Below are 27,296 nucleotides of genomic sequence, written 5' to 3'. Positions count from 1 at the left end.
TGTGTTCTGTTTGGACCTTAGAGACTGACACAGGGAGGGGGAAGGGTAAGCTGGGACGAAGTGAGAGAGTGGCATGGACATATATACACTACCAAATGTAAAATAGATAGCTAGTGGGAAGCATCCACATAGCACAGGGAGGTCAGCTCGGTGCTTTGTGAACACCTAGAGGGGTGGGATAGGGAGGGTGGAAGGGAGCTGCAAGAGGGAGGAGATATGGAGATATATGTATATGTATAGCTGATTCACTTTGTTATAAAGCAGAAACTAACACACCATTGTAAAGCAATTTTACTCCAATAAAGATGTTAAAAAAAAAAAGAAAGAATATGTGCTCTTCTGTGAGACGCATCCATGTGGCTGTCTGGACATGAAGACCAATCATTCTCAATGCTGTATGGCATTTTGCATGAATAGATGACAATTTACTATTCCATTCTACCGCAGATGGACATTTGGTTATTTTCTAGGTTTTGGCTATTATGACTAATGTTGTTATGAAGATTTTTGTGCATGTCTTGGGTTGGACATATATAAGCATTTCTGTTGGCATATACCTAGGAGGGGAATTATGGAGTCATGGGACAAAAATATTCAGCTTTAGTAGCTATTGCCGTGCAATTTTCCAAAAGTAGTTGTACCTCTGTGCATTTTAAAAGTTAATAAAGTCCCAAAGTACCCTGTGAGATAGGTATTATCATTCTCTCTCTCTCTCTCTCTCTCTCTCTCTCTCTCAGATGAATCAAAGACTCAGAGAGTTGCCCAAGGCTAAATAGCTATAGTAATGACAGTCTGGGTTTAAATCCAGCCCTGCCTGACGCCAGAGCCCATGCTCTTCATCCCTACCCTGAATTACTTTCATATCTCAGAGAGAATTCATACCTTCACCCTCCCCGCCGCCCCTGCCTGCATTAGAGCCTTTGCTGTTGAGTTAAGATAGAGAGTACTGAGTGTGAGGGGCTGCCCTAGTGGTGTAGTGTCAGGAGGGGCATAGTTTAGTTGACAGAGTGAATCTCCGAGGCTGTTGTGCAAGGATGGGCCTGCAGCCCCCTCCAAAGCACCTGTGGGTACAGCATGCCCAGGGACATGGGCAAGCGGGGTGTAGAGCATTGGGAGTGGGGGTGAGACATCTGACATGTCTCTCAAGTCACAGGGAGTCCTGCCAGGTATGAGTGGCCATATGGAATGAAAGCTTCTGTTGATGTGTCAATGACCGTATTTTTTTAAGGTCTAGTATTAAGAGTGTATCAGTCAGGACTCTTGGTCACAACCCAACTAAAACTTACTTAAACAAGGAGGAAAAAAGAAAGTTTTGGTTCATGTAATGAAAGTCCCGGGATCCACTGGGCTTCAGGTCTGGCTACATTTAGGTGCTAAAACACCACTAGAAATCCATCTCTATCCATCTCTCGGCTCTACTTCTTTGTTGTCTTCATTATTAGACAAGATTGTCTTGAATAGTAACAATGGTATCTCTCATCAATTCTGGATTTCACTATAGTTGTTTGACAATGAGGTTAAAAAAAGAGGGCCCTTCTCCCAATAATTCCAGAAAAAGTTCCAGAGTAAACTCCAGTTTGACTCAGTTTGGGTGACAGACCCATCCTTGAACTAATCACTATGGCAGGAGATTGGAATGTCCTAATTGGCTAAATTGGGTCACAAGATCTGGGGTTGGGATGAACCCCACCTAAATGACCTGGACTCAGATTGGTGGTGAAAATCATTTTACCTTCAAAGGGGGGCAAGGGGTACAGTGAAAGGGAGGCGAGTAGAACCAACAGAGAGCCATTATAGGGACTTTCTGGTCCTGATGAGGGACATAAGAAGGATGCTGATGAGAAGTTCCAGAGCAGGGGTCCCCAAACCCTGGGCCACAGACCAGTACCGGTCCGTGGCCTGTTAGGAACCAGGCCGCACAGCAGGAGGTGAGCGGCCGGCCGGAGATCGAAGCTTCATCTGTATTTACAGCCGCTCCCTTCGCTCGCATTACCGCCTGACCTCCGCCTCCTGTCAGATGGGGGGCAGCATTAGATTCTCTTAGGAGCGAACCCTACTGTGAACTGCGCATGCGAGGGATCTTGGTTGCGTGCTCCTTGTGAAAATCTGAGGCCTGATGATCTGAGGTGGAGCTGAGGCGGTGACGGTAGCACTGGGGAGCGGCTGCAAATACAGATTATCATTAGCAGAGAGGTGTGAATGCACAGAGACCATAATAAATCAGTTGCTGGCAGACTCACATCAAAACCCTATCAGTGAGTGGCAAGTGACAATTAAGCTGCATCTTACAGAGTAGACTGGACATAAGCAACACACTTTGGGTGTCACTGTCTCCCATCACCCCCAGATGGGACCATCTAGTTGCAGGAGGACAAGCTCAGGGCTCACACTGATTCTGCATTATGGTGAGTTGTATAATTATTTCATTACATATTACAATGTAATAATAATAGAAATAAAGTGCACAATAAATGTAATGCGCTTGAATCATCCCAAAACCATCCCCCCTGCCCCGGTCCGTGGAAAAATTGTCTTCCACGAAACCAGTCCCTGGTGCCAAAAGGTTAGGGACCGCTGTTCTAAAGGCAGAACTGGCAAGCCCAGTCTGAGGCATTGAGCACAGCAATCATCGTGCCTGCCCACTGACCGTGGTTCTAGACACAGGCCCCACTTCCCTCTGAGTCTGTCAAGGGGACAGAGGAGCTGTAGGGAGGGAGGTGGAAGGGCACATGGCAGCCAGATCTTCTGAGCTGTGCCGATGGCAAATAGCCCATGTGTCGGAGTTGTGTGAGGGCCCCGCTGCCTCCTAAGCAGCTGGATCGTGAGACGTTTGCAAAGATGTGAACCCCCCATAAGAAGTGTGCCATTTAATAATTATGTAAATTAGCTGGCAATTAGATAATGTCACTCACTTTCCCTCTCCTGCTGGATTCTCACACAGTAGACAAGCATTTTGAGCTTCTGCACCAGTCTGGGCCCTCCATGTGGGCACTGGAGCCAACCACCTGCACGTGCGGCTGCCTGGGTCCTCCTGTGGCTCAGGAGAGGGTAGCAGTTGGCCTACCCGGTAGAGAGGGCTCCCGGGCTCCCATTTCCCATTTCTCGAGCCTCGCACAGCCCTGCCAGAGGGTTAGAGAAGGCCAAAGGGTAAATGCCTGGGGCAGCTGGCTCGAGGCCTGTGATATTAAATGCAAGGTCATCTCTAGCTTTTGGCTGGGCCACTGTGGCAATTTTCTAGAGGCCACGGGAATGTCCACAGTCCAAGGAAGAAATGGAAGGGCTTTAGGAGAGAATGTGGGTGGACCATAGGGTGTCAAGTCTAGATTAACGCAGTTCTGATGTCACCAGTCCTGAAATCAGATTCTACCCGGCGCCTGTGGGAGAGAAAGCTTGGTTTTCCTCGGTTAGCCTTTTTGACTCCCCAAGATGCAGGCAGGGGAATGTCAGTATCTCCAGTGCTGGTCCGGGCTGGAGGGGAGGACTGCCAATCTGATGGAGGGGGCTCAGCAGGCGGGATAGCGTGGTCACCCCAAAGCAGGCTGGGTAAATTCCCATGACCCTCCTCACAGCACGTGGTCCTGGGCGGCTTAGTTCTTAACTCGTGGGTTACCCCAGATCACTAGACACGTGCTGCTTTGTCCTGAGGGGTCATCTGAGGTGGGCATCCAGGGAAGTGTGGAGGCACAGGATTGCCGTTGTTGTACAAAGCGGGGTGGTGTGGAGGCCACTGCGTGGGACAGAAGTCAATGATCCTCAGCAATGCTCTTCAGCTTGTGTTTTTACTGTTCATTCTTCCTGGACATGTTTCCTGAGCTCCCGCTCCATGCCAAGGCCCTGTGGCAGCACCATGGTGAAGCAGTCCGTGCCCCCAGGGAGCTTCCCACGGAGCTTCCGGTGCCTGGACTCTTTATTGCTCTGCTTTATGTCTCTAAAGTACACTTTCCCCCACTGCTTTGTGATGCCCCTGAAGGCGAGAACCATGTCTTCCTCTGCTTAGATCCAGGAGTGGCTGGAAAAGATCGGAGCTCAGTACGTAGTTAGATTGAATTGAGCAAGTCATTTAATTTCTGCAGACACATAAGAGACTTGCAGGAGCCCAGAGGTGAGCTGACATCTAGACCAGTCTGAAAGCTTCTGGAGCTATCCACTTAGAGGGATTCCCATTTCCCTGCTCATCCATCTCACTGAGCCCTCCATCTGAATGTCCTTGCCTCCCACTGAGGGTCCCGCTGGCTTTAGCCGTCTGAGCCTGGGCCTTGCTTGAGCTGGACCCCTTGGTCTAAACGGGCCGGACAGGGAGTGCAGAGGGGGGTGCAGCAGCCAGGGTGGCGTCACTGAGGAAACACCTGCCCAAGCCTCTGGGGCTCACACACCGTGGGCTCCATCACATACCACGTGATTTTTACATTCCCAGCTCATTAATATTTCCTGGCTTGGGATACTCCTTTGGAGAGGCTTGTGCTTTGTGCTCACGCCTGCCTTGCTCCCCACTCTTCTAAATCAGATGCAGGATAGGGGGAGGGGACAGGGGCGCTGCTGTCCTCGGAGCACATTCCCTGAAAGTGGCCCCTTTTCAAAAATTTGATGAAAAAAATATGTAGATGTGGCAGATGTTAGGACCAGAAGAAGCCCTCTTTGGGGACAAGCATCTCCTTTCTCCCCTGGGATGTTGCCTTTTGCCTTGGTTGGCATAACTCGCCTCGTACAATGATCACGTTCTTAGAGACTAGGTCATCACTTATTCTCTAGCTGCCTGATACCCACCTCTGGCTTCATGTCTTCCACTCACTCCACTCCAATAGCACCAGCCTCCTTGCTGTTCTTCAAACATACCAGCCTGCTCCAGGCTTAAGGCCTTTGCACTGACTATTACTTCTGGAACATTCTTCCCAGATATTTATGTGGCTAATTCTCTCACCCTCTTTGAAGACTTTTCTTAAATCTCATCTTCTCAGACTCTGATTTGTGATGTTTGCCTATTTCCGTGGTGTAAATATTCCTAGCATAGTTGATTTCATGCTACCAAAGTGTCATCAACCAGCTCAAAAATTTCTGAAATTTTAATAGTTGGTTCTCACATTCCGCATGAGTTGGCACCTCCACACTGCTGTGCCCATGTTCTAGTAAGCATCCCTTGCCCCCCTGGAGGTGCCCATGCCACACTTTGGGAAACACTGCATGGAAAAGACCTTTTATACAACAGAGGCTTTCCTTATGATGGATTTAATCAGCCTCTTTTTGGTTGTACTTGCTTGTTCAGGGGAAATAGGTGTTTGTTCCTGCTTAAGAGACAGTGTTTTCCTCTTCAAAGCAGGGGTAATAGCTAGCTTTGTTAATGTGGTCATCATAAAAATAGTGGACAGTGGTCTGACAGAGACCATGGTGAATTATCAAACATGCCTATTAATAGTCAGCAACTTGCATAGCTCTTGGAAATTGCACTCATTGCTCTCATGTGAACACAGAAGTCTCCACTCAGCTGTGTGGCCAGAGTCTGCTTTCAGAAACCAGATCACCCCCTTGACTGGGTGCTGGTGCATTTCCAATCAGTATAAAACACGCATAATATGCTCTAGGTCTGTGACATTCCTTAACTGTTCATTTGTTGTCCATTCTGCAGTTTTTTTAATTAAAAAAATGTGTTTTAATATGCTATCCCCACTTCACAGACATATGCACACTCACACGTACAGACACTTCTTCTCGTCCCTTCCTACCTAGAAATAAGGAAGGAAAGAAGGTAGTGTTTATTGTTCACCTACTATGTATGTAGCCTCATGCTAGAATCTTCCAATACATGATCTCATTGAATCTTCTCTCCAACCTTGGAAAAAGTCTTTTATTTTCTCTACTTTATAAATGAGAAAATAGAAACTCAAATAGATTAAGACATTTTCTCAAAGTTCCACATACAAGAGCTAGGATTCACTCAGCCTTTTTTTTTTTTTAAGGCTCTAAGCACATATTTTTTTCAATAAGACCTTTTCCCCCAATGTTTAGATAAGAGATGAGTGTTTGTGCTCATTACTCACCTTCTAATTTATTTTCACTGATTCCTATCAGTATTTCTCTCAAAAATTTAAAGGTGAGGGTCTGTCTTAGGGTGCCTACACCAAACACTCAGTTGTCAAATTGAAAAGAAGAATCTAAAAAAAAAAAATGTCATTTTCATGTTCATGTCTTTTAATAGGTAAATGAGTTAAAATTGTACGTGTGTATTTGAGTGTATAAAATGTTAGCACTTATCTTAAAAATAAATTTTGTCTAGGTGAACCTGTGATATGAATATTGTAAAGATGTACTGATATGGCTTTGGGGGTTTTATACTATTTTTGCACACGGAAAAACTGAGTGCATCATTAGGAACTGAGCTTGGGGTCCTGATGTGGCTCTGGAAGAACCCGGGCCCTCCCTTCTGTTTGAAGCACCAAGCACTGTGGGAATCATGAGAATAGCCTGGCTCACAGTCAGCACTCCATCAATATTTGTGAAATGGGATGCAGTCTTTTCCTGACACGTGGCCCTAATCTTTGTTTCCTTCTCCCCCACCCTCCCCTTCATCCTGCAGGTCTTTTCTCCGGAGTCCTGGGAGGCAGGTTATGTGCAGGACTGCCTCTGGCCTGCACCATGAAGCCTGAGCCTGCTTCCGCTCTGCCCCGGGCCCTGCTCTGCCTGAACACTCAGCTTCCGGCTGCTCCCTTCCCCGCAGCCCCCTGCTGCTAGGAGGTAGACCTTCAGGACTGTTCCTCGGCCTGTTTCTACCTTTCACCTGACTCACCTCACTGCTTGCTCCTCCTCCATCACGGCCCCCCTGACCCCAGCCCTCTCCCCGGCCTCCCTGGCTGGGGTGTTTGGGGGTCCATTGGGAGGACGGCATTGTTGAAGGCTTCCACCCGCCGTGCACTTTCTCCTCCTTGAATCAAGGCCTCCGGATCCACATGGATAGCTGAGATCTTTTCTCGGAGAAAGGCACTTTGCTTCTCACTCTGCACCCTCACTTTCTCCACCTGATTGTCCTCCTCTACTGCTGCCCTGTCTTTCCCCTCTTTATTGAATTTCTCGCTCGTGTGCCCATCTGCGGCTGTCTTGTTCACTTTCCTCCTTCCTCCGCCTCTTGATCTTTGTGCGTGTGCCTCCTTCCCCTGGTGTGTTCTCTGTCCCCCACCCATCTCCTCTTCCTCTCTCCCTTCCACTGCAAAGGGGGATTTTCCCCCGAGGGCTGCTCCCCGCCTGGCTGCCCCTCCGGGGCTTGATCCCGGCAGCCACGATGAGCTTCACCGTGCACTCGGTTTTCTTCACCCTGAAGGTGAGCGTCCTGCTGGGGTCCCTGCTGGGGCTCTGCCTGGGCCTTGAGTTCATGGGCCTTCCTAACCAGTGGGCACGCTACCTCCGCTGGGATGCCAGCACGCGCAGTGACCTGAGCTTCCAGTTCAAGACCAATGTTTCCACGGGGCTGCTCCTCTACCTGGATGACGGCGGCGTCTGTGACTTCCTCTGCCTGTCCCTGGTGGATGGCCACGTGCAGCTCCGCTTCAGCATGGACTGTGCCGAGACCGCCGTGCTGTCCAGCAAACAGGTGAACGACAGCAGCTGGCACTTTCTCATGGTGAGCCGTGACCGCCTGCGTACTGTGCTGGTGCTTGATGGTGAGGGCCAGTCTGGGGAGCTGCAGCCCCAGCGGCCCTACATGGATGTGGTCAGTGACTTGTTCCTCGGCGGAGTCCCCGCAGACATACGACCTTCTGCCCTGACCCTTGATGGAGTACAGGCCATGGCCGGCTTCAAGGGATTAATCCTGGATCTCAAGTATGGCAACTCAGAGCCTCAGCTTCTGGGGAGCCAGGGGGTCCAGTTGGATGCCGAGGGACCCTGCGGTGAGCGTCCCTGTGAAAATGGTGGGATCTGCTTTCTCCTGGATGGCCACCCCACCTGTGACTGTTCTACCACCGGCTATGGTGGCAAGCTCTGCTCAGAAGGTAAGGCCCTCTTCCCTATCCCTCTATCGCTAGAGGCCCACCCACTGGGTTGGGTAAGGACCAAGACCCCTGACGGAAGCCAGCTCTGTCATTGAAGTGCATCTTTAGCTGCATGTCAGATTATTGCGTCCGTTTCCCTGAGGAGGTGGTAGAAATCCTTTGCTTGCTCTCAATGGAAAATCCATCAGAACTCAGCAGCAGAGAATCCTGACTACTCAACCATGGGCTCCTTATGCAAATATTTGGCTGTACTCAAAAAGCAAGATAGAGTAGACTACAGGATGTGTGTCCCAGCTGAGTTCCTTCCACCGCAGTGCAGCTTAGCAGGATGAGCCCAAGGTGAGAAGTCAGATAGAAATGGGCAAAGTGGTTATCTCTGTCCCTCCTGATCCCTTGAGAATTGGGCCCTTGGGGATAGACGAGAAACTCCCCATCACTTCTTCCTTATCGTCCCTAACATAAGGAATGCCTGTGCAGAGAAAAATGAGGGCAGATGGACTGCAGGTCCACACTTGGCCCTGCTGTAAATCCAGCCCTTCAGTTGTGCCCCTCCTCCTGCAATCTTATGGAAGGTGTCTACCAGGCGGACAGGGCATCTGGGGATGGGACTTCTCGCCTCCTTGTTCCAGCACTAGGATTTTCCATGTGTGGTTCCTCTTTCCTGTCCTCTCCTCTCCTGGTGCAAGAAGGCACAGACAGGAGCACTGTCCAGCCAAGCCCCCAAGGGAGTGGCAATACTCAGCATGGCCTTGGAGAACCTCCCAAGTTCAACTACAGCTTCCCAGGGAGAGGGAAGGAGGGATTTATGCCCAGGGACTTAGGCTGCCCTCACCTTTTTCACCAAATTCTTACTATTTGGGATTAGGAGAAAAGTGGTCTAGACTTTACTTTGACAAATACTTAGATTCCAGATTCCTGGACTCACTAAAGGCCTAGATTTCAATACCTGTTGAAGTGACAAAGCGACCATATGGGTATGTGTGTTGGGAGGTTGGGATGAGGAAGAGGCAAGGAAGTTACATTTCCTCCTCTCCTTTTTGCGTTAAGCCCTCTATTTGTTTAGAGATGTTTGTGTCACCATCATCCCATGCTGGTCTCTTCATGGAGGTGGTGGAATGTGGCTCTCAGCCTTGGTAGCCCGTTAGGATCACCTGGGGGAATTAAAAGACTCTCACGCTACACCCCAGACCAATTCAATCAGAATCTCTAGGGGGCGGGGTTCAAGCATTTGTATATTTTTAAAGCTCCCCAGGTGATTCCATTGTGCAGCTAAAGTTGGAAACCAACAGGTCAAGCGAAGTCAGGTAGGTGCGGCCAGGTGAGTGTCTTAGTGCTGACTCCCATGATCTCTTCATTCAGGTGATGCGCCACTGCCTTGGGATTTGTAATTAAAAACAGTGTCTGCAGGTGTTCCTCAAACTTTCCCAGAACCGCCCAATCCCTAAAGCAGGTTGTGGTTGATATGAATTTTAGCAACTAGCAGGTATTACAAATTTTTAAAAAAAATCAAGACAAAGTTTATTTCACAGGTGATACATGCTGGATACTAGGACACTTTGGGGATCTTGTTGGGAGACTCCTTGTAGGTCAACTATGGGCTACCTCGAGTGCTTCTTTCCTTTTTTGGGCTGGGCATCATACCTCCCTTCCTGTGGGTGGGCTGCAGGAGAGGGAGATGCAAGACATGCATCTCATCCTTTTTCGGCTTCTGTTTTTCCCCATTGAACCCACTGGAAGAAGGGATGGGGAAGAGGGGTAGAGGCAACACCAACCCACAAAGGCACTTTGGGACTGTGGTTACTGAAGCACTTATCACAAGCAGGTCCCTCCTGGAGGTGACTGCAGTTCCAAAGCTTCTTGGCTTTGGAAAAAGTTCTGCCTGAAGATGCTGACATGATCACTTGTTTTCTCCTTCGCCCAAAGGATCTGTTCTGTTCTCAGAATTTGCCTTGGAAGCCAGCATTCTTCCTTTCTAGGGACCAGGGTGTTTGCAAGTGTGTTGTTAACTTGCTGATTATCCCTGATTGCATTTTTTGTGTTTAAAAAGAACTCATTTCCTCTGGGCAGGTTTGGATCAGCACTTTTCTGCAGGAAGAATCTCTATACTGTATATGTATACAATTTCTTCTCTCTCTCTTTTTTTTTCCCCTTTGGTTCGGTTGTGTGTTTGTGTGTGTGTGTGTGTGTGTGTGTGTGTGTGTGTGTGTGTGTGTGTGTGTGTTTGAGGTCTCCAGAGAAATCTCTTCAGAGCAGATGATAGGCAGTCAATTTTTTAATAGCTAAATACAATAGATATATTTTAATAATAGTTCTTTCCATAGGGTTCAGATCATCTCGTGGCTATGGACTGACACCTCTGTCTGTAGAAGGCAAACACACAGCATATTTCATTATTCTCTTGATACATAATACAGTAAATAAACTGTGTAGTAACTAACACTTGGTTGGTTTGGAGCAGTGCAAAGTTTGAGGTGAGGATGGATGTTGGGGCAGATACCAGAATTTATTGTTGGTGACTTGAAGCCTGTTGATCCTGGTAATTGTCATTATGTCTAATCAATCACAAAAATGCATTTCAGGCTTTTAGAAAATACCCATTCTCTCCACACACAGTTAATTTTTAGAGTAAGCAGGGAAAACTCACCTGTAAAATATGAAGGGGAAAAAAATCACAGCTGCTAAGGGTCAAGCAGATCTGCATAAAACAAGATAAATAGCCTAAATGAATGCCTTCCCATTTTCCTAAAGATAGTGTAAAGTGGGTAGTGAGGATGCATCTATTCCCTCCTCTCTCCCCCATTTTAAATTGCAAATGTCACAGAACTGAATCCAGGAGACTTAGTCCCAGCAGCGGGTCCTGTGTACCAGGCATCTGATCGTCCCACTTTGCAGGATGGGCCGTGCCATTTGATTGTGGGAGGGCTTCACGCTTTAGCAGTTCAAGAGCAGGAAGAGCTGGGAAGGCTCCTGCAGCTTCAGATGGATGTGGTCGGGGCCTGTTGGAGGCGCTCTCTGCGGTCCATTAGCTTATAGCATGCTGGCAGTATTGATGTTTGCTCGGCCTGTCTGGCTTTCCATGCCTCAGTGGCTCCAAAATGTCTCCACGCTGCACCCCAGGAAGAACGCGCAGATGGGCCCATCTCTTCTATTTGCTTTGGGCTATTTTGATCCCTCATTGGGTATCTTTTCTCCGTAAGACCCACAAGACACCGGAGATAGTTGCTGTGGGAGAGTTGGGTTTAGGGGGAAGAGCTATGGACACAGTATCTTCTGTTTCCTGAGGCAAAAGGCTATTAGCTCTGGCTGCAGACTGAACTCCATACAGCCTACTTGGGAAAACTTCATTCCAAGACTCCCAAACCAATTAATGGTCACATTGAACATTCTGGCACACGATGGAGGGAGAAGCGGTCCCAGATTTTTACTTCTAGGTGTGATGTTTATAAATAAAATGTTTGGATTCTCAACTTCATATTTGTTCCAGTTGACTTTTAATCTTTTAAACGACTTTAAAATGATGCATATCTGGTTTGGAATATAGTCCAGCTGCGGTGGATCATATTCACCTGGCTTTTTCTGTTTAGTCCAGTCTGTCCTGTTTTGGGCATCCTTGAAGCTCTCTGGGCAATAAAGAGGTACCCCTAGCACCCTCCAGAGAGCAGCCCCCTCATGGATCATTGGGAGTTTGTCATTACCTTGAAATGAGTTTAAGCTTGACTGTTTATTTTAAAAACATCCTTAGTTATGAATGTGCAATTTCTCAACAATCTTATAGCCATGAAGAATTGATTCACTGCCAAGGTGTCTAAATTTCAGTACCAGTTTCTCTAAAGAGTTCATTTAGCATGAAGTCAGCCTGTTGCAGGTGGGGTGGAGCCAAGGAAAGATGGGGAAGCTTTCACAGGTTGATCTCTACTCTCAAATCTTAATACACGGGTCTACCTATGTCACATATCATTTGTATGTCCATGTTTTTAGGTTAATTCAGTGAAGAGACATGAGGTCCTCTTCAGCTGGCAAAAAAAAAAAAAGTTGGTTCATTGTCTGCTATCTTTTCCTGCTGACTTGGGCAGGTGTCCAGACCAAAAGCTGCTTGTTTTGAGTCTCAGCTGTTAAGTTTTCAGGTGTTGGGATCCTACAGTGAAGTACAGTTGTGGGTGTGGGTGATAGGGGCCAGTCTTATTACAAGCACGCTGTTGTGTGGTACCCACTGGCCTCCCATCCCCCATCCCTCCTGCTATCTGAAGCTGACATCCTACTCAGGTTGGTTTGATTGATGGCTCAATACGACTGCATAGCCTTGGTATGCCTTCCTGAAAGTGAATTTCAATTCGTTTTCTTTTTACTGAGAATCTTGCCTCTCTTCCCCCATTTCTCAAAGCCAGAACTAGGACAGAAAGGTATTCCAAGAGAAGGTGCTTACCCCTGAGGCTTTACCAAGAGCCAAAGACATTGATGCTACAGTTAAGGTACCGATGATTGCCCCAGCTGGATCCTCCTGTTTTGGGCACTTGCGTAAAAATACAATCATTTCCCCTCCGCCTCCCCCTTGCACCTCCCGCCGGAATACAAACGTGCCTTTGTTCCTAATCTAAGTCAACCCTGAATGGCCTAGGAGGGGGGCAGGGAGTAGTAAGTAATCAGGAGTAAAGGCTAGCTCCTTTCAGAATCCTTCCCCCTGGTGAGGAGAGACAGAAGCACAGAAGCAGGGAGGACTGCTGCTTCTGAGACTTGATTTCCCACCTGGTATTCGGGCTTTAGGACCAGCCCAGCTCTCCACCGGCCCAGCCAGCCAGCCAGCCAGCGGGGGCTGTCGCTAAACGAGCCTGAATAGGGGTCTGATTGCTCCTTTCTCCTCCTCTGCTTCTGATTACCCAGTGAGATTTCCTGGGTATGCTGTATGCTAAATGGCAGAGCAGCCGCCTGCCACTTGCTCCAATTATCTCTCTTTTAACTGCGAGGGAAGAGCAATTTTTTTTACTGCCCCCCCTCCCCCTCCACAATAGCATCTCTGCCTCCTTTAAAGAAATAAGACCCTTCTTCCTAGTCCCCCCTTCAGTGGGGTGAGAGCAGCCTTCTCCCTTCGCATAGCCTGCACACCAGCTGCTGGCTGCAAAGGAGGTGGGCCTTGGGTAATGCTTTGGTCCATATTCAGCAGCGTTGAGGGTCGGGCAGGCATTCTGCCAGAACCCTTCCAGTAGCAGTGAACTTGCATTTGCATTTGGTAATGAGACACCACAGGCCCAGCGCTGGGGGGCTAATCATCAAGTCCCCTATCTCTCTTTGCAGGCTGTCCCGGAGAGGTTTCCAGTTCCTGGAGCAGCTGCCCTCAGCTAGGTATTCTCCCTCCGTCACAGGGCAGAAGAGGTGGGGTGTGGGCTGTGCTTGGGGGATGGAACTAACGTGCCCTCCCCGATGATGACTCCTATTGCCCTGGAGTCACTGGCTCTGTTGTGAGTCCAGAACAGTGAGGCCCCAGAGGTGGAAGTGGAGTGAGAGAGGCTTTGGGGCAGGGCTCTGAAGGTCAGGTACCCTTCTTAGACAAAAATAATAATGATGTTATTATTACTATTATTGAGTACCACCATGTGCCTGACATCCTAGGTGCATTGTCTCATCTAATCCTCACAGCACTCCTGTGCAGTTGATATCATTAACTAGCCCTATTTTACAGATGAGGAAACTGAGGAGCAGAGAAATTTAAAACTTGAACGAGGTTTGGTGGTTAAGAACATGGCTTCTGGAGTGAAAAAGATCTGGACTTAAATCTAGGCTTGTCCACTTACACGTTGTCTGTCTTTGGAGAAGGTTTTGGAAGCTTCAGCATCCTCATCAGTAATAATAACAACAAGGATAATCATAATAATAGCAGCTAACAGTAATAATAACAACAAGAATAATAATAATCGCAGCTAACAGTCACGGGGCACTCACTCCATGCCTGCTCTGTATTAGCCCTTGTAACACTCAGAACCACTCTTGACACACTATTATTATTCTAATTTTGTACTTAAGGAAGCTGAGGGACAAAGGGTAAATAAATCCCCCAAGGTCACACAGCTCAGAAGAGGCAGGGCTGGAGTTTGTATCTAAACAGTCTGGCTTTAGAGCCCACACGCTTAACCACTGTGCTATCCTGCCTTGCAGCAAAGCAGGGATAACGAGAAGTCATACGTTAGGGAGTTGTTGAGAGCATGAAATGAGATCAAATGTATAAAATTATCAGCATAGTCTCTGGGAGAGAATGAGTCCTGACTCTGGGCTGTTAGCCGCCGGGTGGGTGTAAGAACAAATTATGTGTCGATTTGGTTTCATAGAAACCCTTTGAGCTACCCCCACCTCTGCCATTTTCCTTCATCCCAGTTTGAGAAGTGGCAGAGAGAAAAGGAGGGGAATTTCAGGGAAGTATAGAATCCAATCCCATCACCATTTTGCCCCTGCCTAAGAGCATGGGGTCACTGACAATGGTTGTGCCCTTTGGACCGTATGTTGCCTGCAACTGTGATGTTCTGGTCCCCACAGCATCCCGATGAGGTAGGTAGGACAGGCCTTACCATCCCACTGAATAAGTGAGGAGACCCAGACTCAAGGTGCCGTTGGACTTGTGGGTAGACAGCATGAGGGCAAGCTTGGACGCTGCCTATTTGGCAGGTGGCTCTGGGACCCGAGAGCTCAGATCCTCAACATGGCATTTTATTTCTGCTCCTAGGCTCCCTTCATTAACACAAACGGCCTGTGTCTCCATCGTGAAACGGAGCATTCATTGCCTCCCTGGTTGCTGGTGATATGCAAAATGTCAAACTCCTGGTGCAGGAGGTTATCAGCTTGGCCAGTCCCAGGAGCCTTGCTCCTCGCAGCCAGAGAGAAAGAGAGGATATGAGAGAATGAGAGAGAATGAATGAATGAATGAGTATTCAACTCCCACCCTCAAGACCCTGGTTTGAAATGAAGTGCCTGAGAATGGACCTGGGGGTCCCGAGGGAGTTGGAGCACGGCTCCCCTACGCTGGAGCATCGCCGGACAGCACGACCTCTTCAGACTTACCTTTAGTTTCCCAGGTACCAGGAAGTGTCCAGCAGCCCACCCAGGGTTGGTGGTAAAAGGTGGAGCTCCTGGATTAATCTTTCACACTTCTTGCTCTCCTGCTGACTCTCTTCCCAGATAACAAAACCAAACTCCCTTTCTCTCTGTTTATTCTTCTCTTTTCCTTTGTGTGTGTGGGAGGGAGATTAGTACAGAGGTGGATTTGCCACAAAACTAAACCTTTCGTGTATCTTCACTTGCATGGGCCCCTTCAAGGCCCCATGCCTAACACTGTACTGGTGATTTTTTTCTTAAGGAATCCCCAGTATCATAAGCTTCTGGTCCCCACCTCTGTGGCTCTGCCTCTGTTAAGACGGCTTGTTGCTGCGCAGGGACAGCAATGTTGCTCTGGGTGCATGAGTGATTCCCCAGTGACCGATGACCCTTCATCACAGACGCATTTCCCTTCACTTCATGACCAACAGGGCAGGAAGAGCCATGGAGAGGGAGTGTGGGAGGATGAAGGCATGTAGGGATATTGTTTGCGGAGGTGTGGTGGGAGCGGGGGCCATCTAGGGTATACAGTGGGTAACGAGGACGTGTTTAGAAATGTTTGCTGTAGATTTAGAGGACGCGGCTGCTGTTTAAACAGAAGGAGCATCCTGGTCCCTCCTGAGGTTTCCCAGCTGAAGTTGGGATGCTTGGTTTGCCGTGGCTCACTGAGGGGCTGTGTTACAGGTGACAGGCTGTGGATGACAGAGGAGAGGGACAAAGCGTGGCTCTACAGGCCTGTCTCCGTGATCTGTGTGGGAACTGACAGTGCCAGTGGGTTGTCATTACAGCTGTTGTTCTCCAAAAACTGATGTCTTTGGGTGACCTATTTAAAAGCAATATGGGGGCTTCCCTGCTGGTGCAGTGGTTAAGAATCCGCCTGCCAATGCAGGGGACACAGGTTCGAGCCCTAGTCTGGGAAGATCCCACGTGCCACGGAGCAGCTAAGCCCGTGCGCCACAACTACTGAGCCTGCACTCTAGAGCCCGCGGGCCACAACTACTGAAGCCTGCGCACCTAGAGCCCGTGCTCTGCAACAAGAGAAGCCACCGCAATGAGAAGCCCGCGCACCGCAATGAAGAGTAGCCTCCACTCGCTGCAACTAGAGAAAGCCCGTGCGCAGCAACGAAGACCCAACACAGCCAAAAATAAATAAATGATTAATTAATTAAAAATAAAATAAAAGCAATATGGGGCCCCTTTAAATGTGTCATCATCTATATCCGCTCTCAAACCCCCACTGCTGTCCACAATATTCCTGCATAATGTATTTTACAAAGTTAAAAAAAAAGTTTTTTTTTTTTAATATCCAGGAACTAGTACCAGTAGCTTTTCAAAACAAATTGAGCTCATACTCATCCAGCCAAACTACCCAGCTCCACTCTGTGATAAAACTTACTTTGCATGTGGGCCTAAAAATTGTGAATGCTCTCAGCTCTTCAAGGGGGAAATGCGGTTCTCTGGAAGGGTGTGCAAGGTCCCAAAGAGGGTGGGGATGACAGAAAGGCAGGAACACAAGCTGTAGGCAACAGGAACTCCTGGTTTAAGCTGTGAAACGCATTTAAGATCCTTTCGGTTTTACCGAGGCTCTTATTTAAGTTCGGTATCTTTGCACCTAAGGAGACGGCTCTGGGGAGCTTTTCCTTCAAGTTTCTCCATGAGACTCTATGCATCCAACCCTTTTCTGCCATTTTGGCCTCTCGCCTGTGGACTTGGTTCTCCTGAAGTGGTCCTGTTTGCTGGTGCAAAGTCCTTAGGGGCCAGCGTCTTGATAGTCCCATGGTTGTTGGCAGTGTTAGGGCTGGTGTTTCCACTCTGGCAGGCAGGGCATTCCAGGCAATTCTATAACCCCTCCTCCAGCTATGACTGGAATAGAAAAAGTGCAGTGAGAGAGTGTACAGCTTGTATACTCAATACGTTGCTTTCAAATAAAAACGAGTACCCCATTGCAAGGAGGGATGAGCAAGGCTGAAATCACTTCTCTGTGATTCAAACAGTGGGAAAGGGCTCACCAAACACTCACGGTCTCTGCCTTCCTCTCATTCTCTCAGGCTTCTTTCCTCTCCAGAAGGGGTCCTGTCTCACATGGTTAGCCTTGGAGGGCTGAGGGAATGAGGAAGAGTGGGCCTGAGGGTGTTAGGCCTCTCACCCTTAGGATTCTGAAAGACTAATGATCATCCCCTAGCATATTTGCTCGATCTAGGTCAGGAAAGACAAGGCTGGAGTTTAGGCTGAGGCAATGTGCTGTGAGTTCTTCTTTTAAGGAGACACACTGAAATGCGGGGGGACTCTGGTGCTGTGGGAGAAATCCCCTGTGAGGGATGAAGCACAGATCCTGTGACCCATGTAGAGGACAGTAAGACATTTATATCACCTTCTAGCCATGGCTTTGCTTGTGTAACGCACTGAAAACCAAGGTGCATGTTAAGAATCATGGGGTAATATGTTTGGAGGGGCCCTTTTTAAAAAATTGAGGCATAATTGACATATTAGTTTCAGGTGTATAGCATAATATACAAATTCGATATTTGTATATATTGCAAAATGATCACCACAATAAGGCTAGTTCACATCCACCACCATACATAGTTACAGAATTTTTCTTCTTGTGATGAGAACTTTTAAGATCAGTTCTCTTAGCAACTTTTAAACATGCAATACAGTATTATCAGTAATATAGTCACCATGCTGTACATTACTGGAGGGGACTTTAAAGGTCATTGGGTCTAACTATTCATTTCCCATCCTCTTCTCCACTGTATAAGACATCTCCGCCCCACCCCCACCCCCCCAAAAACCCCTAGTCAACTGCAGTGGCAGGGGCTTGGCACTTTTCAAGGCATCCTGATGAATCTCTGATTATACTGAGTATCAGGGAGCTCTTCCTACATGAGGCCAAGGTCTGCTTCTCAGACACTTCCTCACTGGTCCTCATTCTGATTAAAGCAATCTGACCTTTGCGATGGGCCATGTGGGTGAGGGGGGTGGGTAGGTCATAACATTTCTGGATGATGCTTTGTAGGAATGAACCCTTGTGCAAAGTAAAATTCATAAGGGATTCTCTAATATAGCGCTAACAGTATACACACCACTGAGTTATTTAGAATTGACTGCTTCTGATTAATCTTAAACAACATGGGAGGGATTGATGTGGGAAGAGATTCTGATGTAAGCAGGTGATTCATGCTCCAGTCATTTTGTTCCCGGGGAGCTTCTGAAAGATTCATGGTTAGCCCCATCTCTGGCTCTATTATCTGTGCCTCATTTCATCCCCCTAAGACGTCCCATCTTCCTCCATATTCAGCCAGCTTTTCAGCATCTCTGAATTTCCAAGGCGCCCCCTGGAAATCTCTAATGGCAATAAGCAATAAGATGAGAAGTTCTAGAATGCTGTGGAGTAGAGGAAAATGGAATTGGATTGGACTTGCTTTACAAGTCCATCGTGGCAGCCAGGGTCAGACACCCCAACAGACATCAAGATTTTGCTAAAAAGCCTAGTATGATGCTTTAAAAAAAGATAAGGGTATGAGATGAAGAAGTATTGAGTAGCTATTCCTGGCAACTGGCCTTGGAAGCATATGCCCTATTCAAAAATGCTTCCTACTCTGCCAGGTTGCCTTGGGTATCCCATGTTTTTGGCACTGTTGGGAAGAAGTCTCCCAGGGAGAGGATTAGGCAGGGCTAGAAGATGTTGCTCCCACGTTGGCATGGACTGGAAACCCGCCAAGCAAATGCCCTCCTGCACCCTAACGGGGATGAGGCTATTCTTGGCTCTCAGCCACCTCCCCGTTGACAGTCATTTTACTGACACTGCAGCAAAGAAAGGAGAATTTGTCTCATAATTCATGGTTTAAAATAGTTTACTTTTAAGAGCAAAGCCCACAGCCATCCTTTTGAGTCCAAGCATTAAAATATACTCAGAGTCACTGACTTCTACTGTGCAGTCCCATTGTCTAGCCGGGTTCTATGTACTGCATATGCCCGTGCAGGGAAATGGGCATGACCATCTCACATAGTCATGTGGTAATTGCCACGTGGGAAGAAGATGATTGGGTTTTAGTTGCTGTGGGAACTTTGTTGTTTGCTCATCCTGATGTTGTTTTCAGCCTTGTGTTAATGCAGATTGGAGCTCTTTTTTCCTTGTGTAGAATATATAACCAGTGGCTACGTTTTAATGTGTCTCGTGGCTCTGTTTGGCTTTCACAACCTTAATGCAAGTTGCAGTAGCTCAGCTGGGTTTCCTGATTCCTTTTGCAGGAGTGTATGTGAGGAGGAACTCTCTTTGAGACCTGTAAGACATGAAACCATGGGAAGACTCTGTTTCCCTTTGTTAATTAATGTTCCAGGCTTGTATGCTAAATGGCATGTCTCTGGTATCTGACAGAAAGCAGGTGCTCGATAAATGTTTGTTGCCTTAATAAAGCACACTCTGTGTGTATGTGTGTGCACGCATTTCATGTTTTGGTTGCATACCTATGCGTGTGGTCACTAACGTGTGATGGATGGATGCAGGTTCCCATCAAGAACGTGAGCTCAATAATGTCTGTTTAATACATTGATTACAGCTATGACTTGGACAACAGTGGCATGGGCCACCATTGGAAATACTTTGTTTTAATAGGAAAAGTGGCGTGTTTGCTGTGGGGCAGTTTTCACAGAATCTGTGTCAAACACATGTACGTTCCACTTGGTTTGATCTAGTTGAAGATGAACTAGCAAGACTTTTTTTTGTTTGTTTATGAGCCAGTGGTTTCCTGTAACAATCATAGACAGCAGCCAGCCTGGGACCATGTAAATGCTTGTGGAATGGCTGTTTGAGGCAAGCACGTTGTTGTCACTGGAGATGGAGAGGCCCCATTAGCTTGTGTGGATTCCCTGGAGAAGAGGAGGCTCACTGGGGACAAGATAATTGTCCTCGGATATCGGAAGAGCTGCCATGTAGAGGAGGGAGTGGGTATCAGACTCTGAGGTTGAAGGGATCAGAGCTACAGAGGAGGATTTCTGATGCTTAGAGCTGTTGGGCCATTGAATGCACAGCTTTGCCAAGTCCTGTTGCTGGGAGGGGTGCAGTAGGTGCTGGAGTGACACCTGTCAGAGGTGTGTGCTGGTGTGTACGTGCCTTCAAACCAAGGACTCCATGGTCCTGGGGGTCTCAACAGCCAGGCCTACCCTTACGTTTGATCATGTACGTCCTCTGCAGTTCAGGGATGTGGAAAGATTATTCTCCAGATCAGTGGCCTTCAAAAAGGGGCACATGCAAAGACCACTTGGGGGGATATAGGAAGGAAATAATTAAAATGTATAGTTATCTTATATGCAAATTATTTATAAATAAATATACATCTCTCAGGAGAACATAGTAAAATTATTTTTCCTAATGGGGAATTGGTTCAGAAAGCTTTGGAGGTCACTGATCAACACTCAAATCTACATTTATCTCTAATTGGTTATAGTTACTCGACCCCCAGGCTCGCAGGTTTCAGGTAGAGGCTGATTCCCAAAGTGTTCTGGATGCCAGTGGGGTGTGTCTTCAGCTCTACTCTGTCTTCAGCTCTGTGTGTGGTGGTCTTGGTTGACCTGGCCAGGCGGCTTTGGAGGGTCCCATGGGAAGTTACTCCAGCCACACCTTCCTCTTTCAGAGGCCTCACTGTTTGGAATTATTGATAATATCTACTATCTCAGAGCTTTTTTCAGCATAAAAAAATCATAGTGTTTGCTGGGGCAACTTTGGATTGTGTAAGAGAACAAAGTCTTTGAAGTATGTTCAAGCATTTGCAAAGCAGTCCTTGATGTATAATCATCTATTTGTTGAAGTAGACCGTCTGTTTACTGGAATAAGTGCATTTTCTGACATTCACTGAGTGAGTGCCTGTTGTCTACCAGTGTGGGCACTGCCCTTGGGGATCTTATGGTCTAGTTGGGAAGGCTTTCAGGCAAAGAGGTGTTGTACACATTAGAGCCGCTAAAATACCAGGTGGAATGTTTGTGGAGTAGCTCAAAAGAGAATGTTCCACCTGCTTGGGGTATGAGGGTGTGTGCTTAGGCTGGGAGCCAGGGGTTGGAGGGCATCTTACAGTGGAAACTCTTAGGCTGGACTTGGAAGCTTTAACTAGCAGACTGGGAGGAAAGGGCCCTCAGGGCAGCCCTATGAAACAGCAGGTGCTCTTGCCAGTAGTTTGCGGTAGTTAATGTGGCTGGATTAAAGGGTTGAGGCCCATGGAGGAGGAATATGAGGAGCACTTAGGTAGTGTGGGTCTTAAATGTTTGTAAGGATTTGGGACATTGTTTTTTCCTGCACCTGGGAGCCATTGGAAGCTTTTCAATTGAGTAGTGACCGTAAGATTTGAATTTTAGAAAAATGGCTCTGGGGCAGTTTGCATGACGGATTGGTTGGCAACTGGAAGACCGAAAGCAGGGGGGCCAGGTAGAGGCTATTGTGTGGTTTTGGTGAGAGAAGAGTCAGTACTGGGGGAGTAGTGATGGAAGAAGGGCCAACTGCAGAGATGTTAAGAAGAGGCACTTAATAATTGGAAAGCAATGACCTTTAGTGGGTTTGGACTCAGGCTACCTGGCTCTGACACATACTAGTTGTGTAAACTTGGGCAAAGGACTTCACTTCTCTGTGTTTCAACTTAAATATTTGTGAAATGGGTGTAATAGTAGTGCCCACCATTTCAGATTGCTTTCAGGCTTCAATGAGATATCACACATAGAATACTTAGAACAATGCTTGGCACACAGTGAGCATTCAGTGAATGTTAGCCATTATTACTAATTATTATTGATGATGATGGTGATGATTGAAAAGGGGAAAAAAGAACTTTGATAATATGCTCTTTTGGTTGTAGGTATAGCTAGGAAAGTCAGTGAGAGGAGCAGATTTGTGGTGAAGCTGGGAGAGGGGTAATAATAAATTTTGGTTTGTCCATATCCCTCCCACCTTCTCTTCAGAACCTGTAGGATACCTGCAGGGAGATGTTCAGAGGCAGGTGAGGGCAATGGTTGTGCTAGGGAGGAGGATGGGGCTGGGCAGATGTCAGGGTTGTTGTTGTAGGGGTGAGGGAAGGCTGGCACAGGAATGAGGTTGTCCAGGCAAGGAGTCTAACTGAGAGGAGAAGGAAGCTAAACTCAGAACCTTCCGGAACCTTAATATTTAGGATAGTAGAGGAAAAGGAATCCACAAGATAGATTGAAACAGATTACCAGAGATATAGAGGGAAACTAGGAACAAAGAAAAGTTCCTTCAAATTCTTTACTGGGCAATGAATGAAAAAATATACCTTCTCAACCTGGTTGAAGTTGGGGCATGCATTTGAATATAATAAAACAGCATCGAAAGATTATGTAATTTAGTTTTAAAAACTATTCACGTTGGTCTTTCTTCTGCCTTCAATTTAGTGAGATCTGTCCATTTGGGAAAATTTCTACAAATGGAAATTTACGTCTCATATAGAGATGATGAACCTGAGGGTCTTGGATGTTCTGCTCATGAACATGATAGAGTTTCTGGCTCCTAGAATGTTAGAATCTCATTGGAATCAAGAGCTCAAAGATCTGAAAGAAACAAACCCAGAAGAGTGAAGTGATTTGCCCAAGATCAGCAAGTTGGTGTTCTGATTTATACTTCGTGTTTCTTTGAGACCATGTGAGCTAAACATAAAATGCCTTAGCTACATTTTTCTTGGAATTGGGCATTGAACTCTCAGGATACCAGCGGTGACACTCAGCTCAAAGCCACACACCTTCTCCTGGGCTTGGGGAAGAGATTCCTCTCACTCTGGCTCCTGGGAGCTGAAAGAGCAAGATCCCCTAAACTGGAGGTGCTAGAAGCCCCGGCTCAACAGCCAGGGATATAAGTACTGGTAATTAATTCACTGTGGTTTCTCTATCTCTGCCCAGGGTGGGGCGCTTGGAAAGGAAGCAAAATACTTTCTTAAGGAAATCAAGGCTCGGTTCTGGTTGCCTGCTTGCTGCCTTCCTCCTGTCTCCGACTCTCCGGGCCCGGGGGTAGGGATCGTGTGTGTGTCCATGCTCCAAATGCTTGCTGTGCATCATAGTTTTCCAGGAATTTCAGGACACAGGAATTTTCGCCCAGCTGTGTTGTGTATTGCTGTTCAGCAATCTGAAGTTGCTTATCCAGCGTAACTCAGAATGGGGAGCCTGGGGAGGAGGGGGAGCGCCTTCTAACATTTTTCAAAGCAGAAGAAATTGAGGTGTTAGGGGCCCAGCTGGCGTGTGATGAGAACCAAGAAATGGAGCATACGTGAGCATGCATGCTCACATGAAATCTCTTACAGAAACCCAGGGATGTTATTCGAAAGTACCTCTCCCACCCCCTACAACATGACACACTGACTGAGGGCCCACTGTGTGTCAGGAGAAGCACTGGGGGTAGAGTGGTGAACAAGACAGTCATGGCTTCATGCTGCTTAATTAGCCAAGCAATAATCAAGTGATGGATGCTTTGAAAGGAGAAGGATAACATAACAGTGGTCTCTGTGCTTTCAGGAGTCCCTCTTCACGCCTGGCAGAGCAAAGACTCTGTGAAGTTCAGGGGTGTTATTAAGACACTCCAAGGAATTACAGGAGGTCCAGGGCTTTTTCTGGATCTAGTGCTCAGGCTGGCTCTCCTAGCCTGAGTCTCCCGGCCAAGGATCACAGGTGAAGTGAAGTCAGTGGATTTAGGGCTCAGTTTAGCTTTATGCCCCGTTCTAGTCATTCTTACTGAGTATGGCCTCAGTGATGCCAACTGTAATATCATGGAAATTGTATGATTTATCAGCTGTCTATTTTGATTGACTAAATTTAATAACAATGGTGATGATGAACTAATTCTCATGAAGTGCTTTCTATGTGCCAGGCACTGAGCTAAGTGCTTTCAAATGTGACTTCCTTTGATTTTCCCAGTCACTCTCACCAAGGAGGTTCTATTGTTTTTCTGGTTTTCTAAACCAGGGAACAAGGTTGAAAAGAGAAAGCAATCTATCTGCCTAAGACATGAGTCTGGGCAGTTGGATGATCTGCAGTTTGAGTTCTTATCGCCTCACTCTGTCCCCTCTTCAACCTGGCACTGAATGGTGGCTTCTGTGGCCATTGAAGACCCAATTCCGTGCTCTGCTGGCCCAACTGGGGTGTCTCTAGCATGCAGGGGCACTGCCTTTCTTCTCTTCACTAACCTGTCTTCTGACTTCTCCCCCTCCTGCACATGACTGACTTTGATCCCAATTCAGGCACATGTTGCAAAGAGGGACGTAAAAACTGTCCTGGAATTCCCCCTCCCACCTCTCCCCGAGCCTTTATCCTTGGTGTCTTATTTCATCCCGTGAGCTCTAAATGAACCATGAACTACTTGCACTGGAATCCCATATTTTCTCAGTCTTTTATAACCCACGGTCTCCAAGTCATTTTCTTGTTAGCATAGTCCCACTATCCAAGAGGCCTTGGTCAAGCTTTGGTGGAAATCTTTTGCTTGTATTAAGCTGTAAAATGAATATTGTTACGATTTGCATATCCAACCCCAGCACATACATTTTTATCACCCTCCCCCATCTTGAACATCACAATCCAACCTTCTTCTTTCATGAAACTGTGACTTAAAGAAGCAAGGTAGCTTACAATAGGCCACTCAGCTAGCAAGTGGCCAGGGGACTGGGGCTAGAGCCCAGGAAAACTCACTCTGAGTCTAGCACCCATTCCCCTACATCACGCTCAGAAAAGAGAATCGATTGATTCAGAAGAACACTGATTGCCAAGCACAATCCATGGTGATCAAAACAGCTGTGCCGCCTGTCTTCATGGAGCTTACAAATTAGAGCTACGGAAAACATAAACCAATACATGTACAATTACAATGGTGATGAGTGCTGCAGATGGAAAGAACAGGATGAGGGGAGATCTAGTGAGAAAAAGGGTGTCACTTCTCTGAGGAGCGACATCTAAAGATGAGGAGGAACAGAGAGAAAGCAATGGAGAGGGGCTGCGTACGTGCATTGTCACCTGTTCAGTTTAAGGACAAGGTTGATCCGTCTAATATCCGTGGCAGGAACTATGTCTTTTACTTTTATGTATTTGTTTGGGATATGGTTGATGGGTAATACAGATGGATGGGTGGATGGATAAAGAACTGTCTGGGGCTGGGGAGAGAAGCCTTCAGTGTGACAGCAGGAGGAGAGCTGATCTTGTCTGGTAAGTGGGCATAAACCTGGACATCTCCACCCAGAGTTCAGAATCCTACCGGGGAGGATTTGGGAATAGAATCTCTCTCTAAAGGAAGCTCTGTGTGGAGAAGGTGAAGATGAAAGGCTGCTGGAACAAGAAAGCCACAGTGAATGTCAGTTGCCGCCAACCTAGAGAGACTTGTTCCTCTAAGAGCCGTACAGCGTGAGTCCCACCCACAGCCCAGAGATCAGCTCATGCATTTCCAGTAGCTTCCCTTTCTTCCTAGCACTTACATTCTTGCTCCCTGCCCTCCCAGGTCCTCCCTCCTGCCACATGTGTTTTCTTGGTAGGTGAAGAGGTAGAGGGGGTTGCCCTGATCAATCCACGCTTTTTAGCTGTTGTTACCAGGCTCATTTATTTATTTATTTATTATTTATTTTTAACATCTTTATTGGAGTATACTTGCTTTACAGTGGTGTGTTAGTTTCTGCTCTATAACAAAGTGAATCAGCTATACATATACATACATCCGCATATCTCCTCCTTCCTGCGTCCCCCTCCCACCCTCCCTATCCCACCCCTCTAGGTGGTCACAAAGCACCGAGCTGATCTCCCCGTGCCATGGGGCTGCTTCCCACTAGCTATCTATTTTACATTTGGTAGTGTATATACGTCCATGCCACTCTCTCACTTCGTCCCAGTTTACCCTTCCCCCTCCCCATGTCCTCAAGTCCATTCTCTAGTCTGTGTCTTTATACCTGTCCTGCCTCTAGGATCTTCAGAGCCATTTTTTTTTTTAGATTCCATATATATGTGTTAGCATACGGTATTTGTTTTTCTCTTTCTGACTTACTTCACTCTGTATGACAGACTCTAGGTCCATCCACCTCACTACAAATAACTCAATTTCATTTGTTTTTATGGTTGAGTAGTATTCCATTGTGTATATGTGCCACATCTTCTTTATCCATTCATCCGATGATGGACACGTAGGTTGCTTCCATGTCCTGGCTATTGTAAATAGAGCTGCAGTGAACATTTTGGTACATGGCTCTTTTTGAATTATGGTTTTCTCAGGGTATATGCCCAGTAGTGGGATTGCTGGGTCGTATGGTAGTTCTATTTTTAGTTTTTTAAGGAACCTCCATACTGTTCTCCATAGTGGCTGTATCAATTTACATTCCTACCAGCAGTGCAAGAGGGTTCCCTTTTCTCCACACCCTCTCTAGCATTTATTGTTTGTAGATTTTTTGATGATGGCCATTCTGACCGGTGCGAGGTGGTACCTCATTGTAGTTTTGATTTGCATTTCTCTAATGATTAGTGATGTTGAGCATCGTTTCATGTGTTTGTTGGCAATCTGTATATCTTCTTTGGAGAAATGTCTCTATAGGTCTTCTGCCCGTTTTTGGATTGGGTTGTTTGTTTTTTTGATATTGAGCTGCATGAGCTGCTTGTATATTTTGGAGATTAATCCTTTGTCAGTTGCTTCATTTGCAAATATTTTCTCCCATTCTGAGGGTTGTCTATTCGTCTTGTTTATGTTTTCCTTTGCTGTGCAAAAGCTTTTAAGTTTCATTAGGTCCCATTTGTTTATTTTTGTTTTTATTTCCATTTCTCTAGGAGGTGGGTCAAAAAGGATCTTGCTGTGATTTATGTCAAAGAGTGTTCTGCCTATGTTTTCCTCTAAGGGTTTTATAGTGTACCAGGGGCATTTATATTCCAGAACATCTAAAGAATTTTCAGCTTGGAGTAGTAGGGGTACAATCTGAGGCTGGGAATCAGCTGGATCCTAAATGGCTTATGCTTCCTGGGTTTTAGGCTAACATTTACTGAACACTTACTAGTGTTTTAGGCTCTGTGTGCGTAGCTTTATCTTTTGTTACCATTTTACGAATGAGAAGACTGAACTGCAGAGAGACTACCCATCTGCCCTCTGCCCAGTGGTACAAAAGACACACAAAAGAACTAGAATGAAATTTTATAATTCTTCAGGAAAACGACAAAAATAAACATAATGTAGAAGTTTATTGTAAAGACACATTCAATTTTTTTTTTAATTCTGAAATTTTGCCCTTTTATTTTTGG

The 27,296-nt window shown here is 46.8% G+C and overlaps 1 protein-coding gene across 17 annotated transcripts in view; it reads left to right on the top strand.

The window, feature by feature from the left end:
• Positions 1-27,296, top strand: part of NRXN3 (neurexin 3) — a 1,702,647-nt gene that overhangs the window by 68,134 nt on the left and 1,607,217 nt on the right. For 16 of the 17 annotated variants that reach the window (XR_014260952.1, XR_014260953.1, XM_082451199.1 and 13 more), the window contains exon 2: positions 6,569-7,976. Coding sequence is in view for 15 of the 17 variants with exons in the window: in XM_082451199.1 (XP_082307325.1) it covers positions 7,268-7,976 (709 nt within the window). In the remaining 2 variants the exon portion in view is untranslated. Of the gene's footprint in view, positions 1-212; positions 7,977-27,296 lie in introns of those variants that run through there. The other variant, XM_082451193.1, reaches the window with a different exon arrangement.

This window comes from Balaenoptera physalus, assembly GCF_965194825.1.
Source record: "Balaenoptera physalus genome assembly, chromosome: 2".
Lineage (NCBI taxonomy): Eukaryota > Metazoa > Chordata > Mammalia > Artiodactyla > Balaenopteridae > Balaenoptera > Balaenoptera physalus.
This window is presented reverse-complemented; position numbering and strand designations above follow the sequence as displayed.